The sequence below is a fragment of the Lepidothrix coronata genome, unplaced genomic scaffold (assembly GCF_001604755.1).
Source record: "Lepidothrix coronata isolate B3197 unplaced genomic scaffold, Lepidothrix_coronata-1.0 Scaffold393, whole genome shotgun sequence".
Taxonomy (NCBI): domain Eukaryota; kingdom Metazoa; phylum Chordata; class Aves; order Passeriformes; family Pipridae; genus Lepidothrix; species Lepidothrix coronata.
Window position 1 is genome coordinate 129,951 of NW_016690573.1, and position 7,172 is coordinate 137,122.

Here is a 7,172-nt window from a genome sequence, read left to right on the forward strand (position 1 = left end):
CTGCACTGAGGTCTCCCCTCAGTCTCCTCTGCTCCAGCTGAACACACCAAGTGCCCTCAGTGTCCTCACACTGGCCCTTCCCCAGCCTGGTTTCAGGTCCCCTCTGGCCCCCCCGGAGGGATGGGATCCTTACCCAGGGCTCAGCGATGCGGTCGCACAGGATGACCCTCCCGTTGTCCAGGGCCGTGGCCAGGGGCTGGCACGAGGCCACGTCCTCCCTCAGCTGGAACAAGGGGTAGAGACAAGGCATAAGCGCTCTTCTGGCCCAGGGGGATGCATTTTGCTGCCAAGGCTCAGCTCAAGGATTGCATGTGGGATCTGTGGGAGGGTCCTGGCCCCAAGAATCCCCCTGGGTTGAAGGAGAGCACTCACTCACCGTTTGCCCCACCCAGTTCAGGTACTGGGTGAAGTACCTCAGCTCCTTCCTCGTGAAGCAACCGATCTCCTAGGAAGGGGGAAGGCAACGTGGAGGGACAGTGCCATGATTTCCAGCCCTGCTCCAACCACCTCTGGGCTAATGTCAGACTTGGAACAAGAGCTGGAAGCTTCAGGTGCTCCTTCCCCTCTTGCGCTCTTTCCTTCTGGAATTTTGTACCCCCGAGGGCTCATTCAGCCCCGTCTCACCTGCCGCAGGATCTGCTGGGCTTGCACGGGCAGCCGGGCTTCCACCGAGGCCGTGGTGGCCAGTGTCCTCTTCACCCGCTCCTGGGGGGGCACAGCAAGAGCATCCTTAGAGCAGGGAGCAGCAGGATGGGTGCCCCGGGGTGCTGGGAGCAGGGCGTGCCAAGCTCTAAGCTGGGTCGGGTTGCCGGAGGGCAGGGAAAGAGGGATGTGCCCCTGTTGCAGGGGGATTTCTGATTTGCAGCAGCAAATCTAATCACCAAAGGAGATTGATCCTCCCTGGATGGTGTTTTTCCTGGCTCTCCCATCACCCTGTTTTTTTGGGACACTGGCAGACAGGACCCATAGGGCACCACATATTTTTTGGAGCTAGAAGAAGATGTGGAAGTACCTTGAGATGTGGCGCCAAGCGGGAGAGGAACTGGACGCTTTCCCCCAGCTTTGCCTGTGGGACAGTGAGGTGAGAAGGATGAAAAAGCCTTCAAAGGGACACAACTGGGCAGTGCCAGTGGTACCACAAGCCACCAGCCCGGCACAGACTCACCACCAAAGCCTCCTGTGACTGCACTGTGGAGTTTTGCATCTGCCACAGGGCTCGGGCCTCGGCTCCCAGCCGTCCTGCCACCGTGCTGTTCCTCTGCGGGGGGACAGCGGGGTGAGGACACCCCCATGGGCACAGAGGGATTCCCCAAGGGCATGGAGAGATCCCCCACCACCCGCCCTGCTGCTCACCTGCATTTTCTGCAGCCCCTCGAGGTTCCTGGCCAGGCCAGGCAGGCTGGTCTGCACCAAGGGGTTTTTCATCTGAGGGAAAACAGAGTTGGTGTCTGCCCAAAATCCAAACCTGGAGGACTGTCCCGGTATGGGGCTGCATCCTGCTCCCTGCAGAGGGATCCAGCTCCCCTCACCTCCTCCTGGAAGCGCCCATAGTCCACCTCGTCCAGGCCGCTGCGGGCGAAGGTCTCCAGGTCCTGCCTGCCCTCGCTGCGCAGGAGCCGCACGTCCCCCAGGTGGGCAGTGAAGTCTCCCAGGCGTTTTTGGAAGTCAGCCGTGTACTGTGAGGGTTGGACAAGGGATCCTGCAGGGCTGAGGCCAGGCACCTCCATCCCAGTAACCCCAGTAAAGCTACTGCATCCCTGAGCCGTTACCAGCAGCTCTCACCTTGGGGGTTTTCAGGTGCTCATCCAGGTCGTAGGACCTGTCGAGCTGCAGCACCTCCCACAGCCCTGCACCGCTCTTGCAGTCCCTGGAAGGCAAAGGGATGCTAGCAGCATGATCCCAAATTTGCCCTGGATGTGCAGGGACAGGGGTGGGCTCTTGCAGCACCCACCGGTACGTGGCACTGAGGTTGGAGTCCCTCCTCAGGTTGAGCTGGTGGGTGAGGTTCATGGATGGAGGGAGATTCCCAGGGGTATCAATGAACTGGGCCAAACAGGAGGAAAGAGAGGGTCAGGGTCAGGCACAGGCATTCCCAGCAATGATTTTGGGGGTGCTGTGCCCTCACAGTTGTGTCCTGAGGTACCTCATCCCATCCAGAACTAATCTTGCCTTTATTTGTACGGTCCCCACTGCAGAAACTCACCCAGTGTATTCAGAGGGAAAGCAGTGGACAGCCCTGTGCTGGGACCTGCCTGCATGTGTCCAGCCATGGGATGAGTCCTGATCCCATTCCCAATCCCCCAACCCCTCTCTCAGCACCATCACACCATGTGCCAGCCCCAAGCACCCCAGGGATCCCCAAGGACCAGGGAACAGGGATCCCACAGGTAGCAAATTAACAGCCTGAAGGAAATTCCCTGCTGCTGATGCAAATCCAAGGACATCATCCTAAACTTAACCTTCTGGTCTAGGATGGGGCTTTTCCAGTCAGGTTTAGTGGGAGGATTAGTGGGAGGACAAAGAGCGTTTGGAGGCATTTTGGCTCACACAAGCAGAGATTTATGTGGTGACAGGTGCATGTGTGGCCACCCACCTTATAAATCTCCTGGTTGACCCAATTCCTGCAAACCAGCGTCTGGATGTTGCCCCCAACCAGGAAGGTGGCGAAAACGAGGAGGATGAGGAGCCAGGAGAACAGGAAAGCCAGGCCCACGCCGCTGCAGGAGGGAGAGGAGGGGGTGGGTCTGCAACCCCGAGAGGGCAGGACCGGGGCTTGCAGGGACCTGCCCGTCCAGCTGCAGCCCCGCGGCTCCTTCCCGAGCCCGGGCACGCTGGGCTGGGAAGGGCCCTGGGAGTGGGGTGTGCCGGGCAGCGGGGCCAGGGCACAGGAGCTGCCAGCTCCCAGGGAGGAGCCGCTTCTCCCACTCCTCCCGGCGCAGGCGGTGGCATCAAAAGCCTTTCCACTGGGCTGCCTCCCAGTTCCTCCCTGGGCTTTGCCCTCCTGGGTTTTTTGGGGGGGGATGAGATGGAACAGCCCCTTCGGGACACAGGGGGATGCTTACACCAGGAGGAACTTGGCACCAGCCTCTCCTCGGCACTCGTAGTCACTCGGGTCCTCACGCTTGGAAAGCCCGTAGGCTCCCAGAGCCATTCCCATCACGTTGCAGGCAAGGATGAGGAGGATGATGGAGCACAGCACCGTGCCCGCGATCCACCTGGGGGGCAGAGCAGCAGGGCACAGCCTCGAGAGAGCATCCTGTCTGTTTAATCCTGAGAACCAGCTGAGGAACAGCTTTGTATCACAAGACCACTATGTAAAGGAGAGTAAGGTGCATCACTTCAGAAAAGGAAGGGCAGCACTCAAAGTGCTTGATCAACAATGGCTTCGAAGTCTCTAAATCCATTAACTCGATGTTACCACAGTTCAGTTTAGCAGCAGGTTGAGTGTAATATTTCTCAAGTTGCTTCAAGTTGTTAGTTTGTGTTCAGGTTTGTGTTGTGTCTGGCTGAGATGGAGCTCATTTCCCCACAGCCCTCATATACGGGGCTGAGGCACCAGCTGGGGCTCAGCAGGGCTCAGCACCCACCCCTGCTGCACCCCTGCCCCCCTCCCTGCTCCCCAGAGTCACCTGTAGTGCTCGAAGCGCTCCACCTCCCGCAGGTAGGGCCGGCTCTGCTCCTCCGCCGTCACCAGGGCTTTGCTGGCGGGCCGGGTGTAGTCGGGGAGGGGGAAGCTGTCAGCGATGGATTGCACCTTCTGTGCGGTGTGGGACAGCTCCTCCCGCAGATCTGCGGGGCCAAGGCTGTGCTGGAGGCGTGGATGGTTCCCTCATCCCACCCTGTGCCCCCTCAAATCAGGGTTCACCCCTTGGAGGGTGTCCCTAGTCTGACCACCTCACTCACCCTGGATGACCTGAGCCATCCTCTCCACGGCCAGCTCTGGGATGGAGTTGAAGGTGCCATTGCCCTGCAAGGAAAGAGGGGGTGCTGAGCTGGAGCTGCGCGTGGGCGCTGGACCCCCCTGCTCCACCCTGACCCCCCCAAACCTGGCGAATCATCTCCTCAAAGTCGCTTCGGGGCAGCCCAGCCATGGCCTTCAAAACCTTCTCCACCGACGGCACCTTGGGGTGGAAGAATCACAAAATCACAGAATTACAGAGGCTGGAAAAGACCTCTGAGATCATCGAGTCCAACCTGTGACCCAACCCCACCTTGTCCCCCCACCATGGCACTGATGCCACATCCAGGCTCTGCTCAAACCCCTCCAGGGATGGGGACTCCACCCCCTCCCTGGGCAGCCCATTCCAAGGGCTGATCCCTCTCTCTGGGAAGAACTTCTTCCCCATGGCCAACCTAAACCTGCCCTGGGGCAGCTCCAGGCTGTGCCCTCTTGTCCTACTGCTGGTTCCTGGCAGCAGAGCCCGACCCCCCCGGCTCCCCCCTCCTGGCAGGGAGTTGCAGAGAGTGAGAAGGTCTCCCCTGAGCCTCCTCCTGTCCAGGCTGAGCCCCCCCAGCTCCCTCAGCTGCTCCTCCCAGCACTTGTGCTCCACACCCTTCCCCAGCCTCGTTGCCCTTCTCTAGACACGAGGCAGACAAGAAGGAACCCGCGAGCCCTGGGGAGGTGGTGGGTGCCCATCGCCCCGTCCCACCTTGCCGTAGTCAGCGCCCAGCTCCAGGCTCTGTGCCCTGCCCAGGGCGCTGGCGCAGGAGGTGCAGCGGGGATCGTCGAGCAGGGCGACCACCCGGCCCCGCCGCTCCCGCAGCGCCGGTTCCAGCTCGGCCCGCGCTGCCGCCAGCGCCCGCGAGGTCCCGTCAAGAATCTGTAAATGGTGCAGCGAGGTCTGTAGGTCTTAAAGAGAAAGCCCAGGGCTAGTTCACGCTGCTCCGGAGGCTCGGTCACCCCGGCTCCCCCTTGGACACCGGGCCCCGGCGGAGCCGCGCTCCGGCCATACCTGCAGCCCTGTCCTGCAGGTCTGAGAGCGCCGCGTAGGTCATGGCCTTGAGCTGTGTGTGGATGGAGAGCCCCACGCTCCGGCTGAGGCCTGCAAGGCATCGGGAGCCGCGTCAGCATCCCCGTGGGAAGCTCGGGATGCGCCCTCCCCAGTGCCCGGCGGGGCACTTACCGCCCAAATCGGAGATTATCTGCTTGCGAGGCACCTCGAACTTGTCCACCACCATCTGCACGCCCTGCCGGGAGAGAGGAGCCGCTCAGCCCCGGGGGAGCAGCCGCGGGGAGGGGAGGAAGCCCCGCGTTGGCCATTCAAAACGCATTTTCAAATACAACCACGTCACCTCCTCTCGCCTTCCAAACCACCCTCCCTGAGGGAAATTCGGCCACCTCCGGGCAGCGCTCTGTGCCCGGGGTGAGGCCGCCTGGGGACCCACCTGGGGGACGTTGGCGAGGTGCTGCCGCAGCGTGCGCAGGGTGGTCGGCACAGCCCCCAGCCCCGGCTCCATCTGCCCCTTGACCCGCTGGCTGGTGACAAAGGCGCAGGTGACGCTGATCCTGCCGGGGATGAGCGGGCGGTCACGGGGCTGCCCCGCGGGACACGGTTCCCCCCCACCCAACACGAGTTCACGGGGCGTTCCGAGGGACTCACAGGATGACGAGGGAGGTGAAGGACAGGCAGGCCAGCAGGCAGTGCCGCCGGCAGCCCAGCGAGCGCCGGTGGGCGCGGAGGCGGCCCCCGCAGCGCCGGCGGCTCCGGCAGTAGCAGAAGCACATCCCGGCCACCGGCATGGCCACGGTGAAGAGCAGGGCCACGGCGGCACAGACCACATAGCCCAGCTCGTACTGCACCACCTGAGTGATGGGAGAGCCTCATCAGTACTGGGACACCGAGTTTGGGGTGCTCTGTGTACCCACATGCCCTGTCCCAGGTGGATAACACTCCCATGGGATCCCCTGCCCCACATCCCGGCTCACCTGCGATGTCCGCACTGATCCAGGGTCATTCAGGGCTGCCCGGAGCAACTCTGCAAAATAAATCATGGCACTGGTGAAATAGGTCCCACCCGATGCTCCCCCAACCTTCCCGGGGCAGCAGCACCAGGATGGAGACAGTCCTCCTCCGTGGAGTGGCTCAGAACCCCTGGAGCAGCTCCGGACATGGAAAAAAACCTGGGATCCTGGCACTTGCAGCAGTGGGATCCTGGCACTTGCAGCAGTGGGATCCTGGCACCCACAGCAGTGGGATCCTGGCACCCACAGTAGGGGGATCCCGGCACCCACAGCAGTGGGATCCCGGCTCCCCGGGGTCAAGACTCACCCGTGGGCAGGGGGTTCTGCTGGATGAGGTCCAGGCAGCGCCGGACGAGCCCGTAGAGGGGGTCGAGCGGGCTGGGCACGCGGTGCAGCGCCGGCACCCGGATCTCGGCGTGGCGGTCGGTGAAGCGCAGGACGGTGGCAGGGCCGGTGGGGTGACACTGCTGGGTGCCCGCGGGGTGCAGCAGTGCCCAGGCCACCAGCAGCGCCCGGGCCAGCAGTAGCCCTGCCGCCCGCATGGCTCCGGCGGCGAGAGGAGAGAGCCGGGGGGCTCCGTCAGCCTGCGAGCGGGCGGAGGGGCATTCCCAGCTCCTGGACGGCTCTCCCCAGGCACGGCTCCTGCCCCGGGAAACCTGCCTGACGGGTCGGCCGCCGCGCACAGCCCAGACGCTGCCGTGGCTTGTTCCCCCGATGGGCTCCCCGGGGCGGCTGGGCTTGGCGAGGCTGCGTGGAGGCGTCTCCCAAACCATCCCGGGCCTGTTTCGCAACCCCCCCCCGGCATCCCTGAGTCACCGTCGAGGGGTCCCCCTCTGTCCTGCCCCTCCCTCCTTTCCCAAAACTGGTGGCAAAGAGGGGTAGGGGGTGATGAACCCTGTGTGCCTGGGCTGGAGGGTGATTGTCCCTGTCACGGACACATTGGAAGGAGGGATTTGGGATTTGGGCATCCCTTCGGGGGTGAAAAAGCCCTTGTGGGGGGATCCTCATCTGTGGGTGGGGTCCCTGTGTGGCAGTATCACCCTTTGGAAAAGCATCCCGAGACCTGGGGTAGCAACAGGAGGGGAAAACAGGGGGGAACACATGGAAAGGGATGCTGGGGCCCAGCTGGCAATGCCCACTCGCTGGCCAGGTGTGAGATGAGTTTTCCAGGCTCAGCCGGTCCCTGTCCCACACCCCGAGGCAGCCACAG

General features: G+C 62.9%; 1 protein-coding gene across 1 annotated transcript in view; it reads right to left on the bottom strand.

The window, feature by feature from the left end:
- The window catches only part of PROM2 (prominin 2), a 10,669-nt gene extending 4,165 nt beyond the window's left edge, over positions 1–6,504 (bottom strand). Inside the window, exons 1-21 of the mRNA XM_017839257.1 lie at positions 6,270–6,504; positions 5,927–5,976; positions 5,601–5,803; positions 5,386–5,506; positions 5,124–5,187; positions 4,953–5,042; positions 4,650–4,849; positions 4,047–4,121; positions 3,904–3,967; positions 3,630–3,789; positions 3,063–3,215; positions 2,594–2,717; positions 1,952–2,043; positions 1,783–1,867; positions 1,530–1,676; positions 1,354–1,425; positions 1,166–1,258; positions 1,013–1,066; positions 625–705; positions 377–445; positions 134–223 (exon numbers count right to left, since the gene is read on the bottom strand). Coding sequence (XP_017694746.1) covers positions 134–223; positions 377–445; positions 625–705; positions 1,013–1,066; positions 1,166–1,258; positions 1,354–1,425; positions 1,530–1,676; positions 1,783–1,867; positions 1,952–2,043; positions 2,594–2,717; positions 3,063–3,215; positions 3,630–3,789; positions 3,904–3,967; positions 4,047–4,121; positions 4,650–4,849; positions 4,953–5,042; positions 5,124–5,187; positions 5,386–5,506; positions 5,601–5,803; positions 5,927–5,976; positions 6,270–6,504 — 2,322 coding nt within the window. The remainder of the gene's footprint in view (positions 1–133; positions 224–376; positions 446–624; positions 706–1,012; positions 1,067–1,165; positions 1,259–1,353; positions 1,426–1,529; positions 1,677–1,782; positions 1,868–1,951; positions 2,044–2,593; positions 2,718–3,062; positions 3,216–3,629; positions 3,790–3,903; positions 3,968–4,046; positions 4,122–4,649; positions 4,850–4,952; positions 5,043–5,123; positions 5,188–5,385; positions 5,507–5,600; positions 5,804–5,926; positions 5,977–6,269) is intronic.
- Positions 6,505–7,172: the final 668 nt, after the last annotated feature.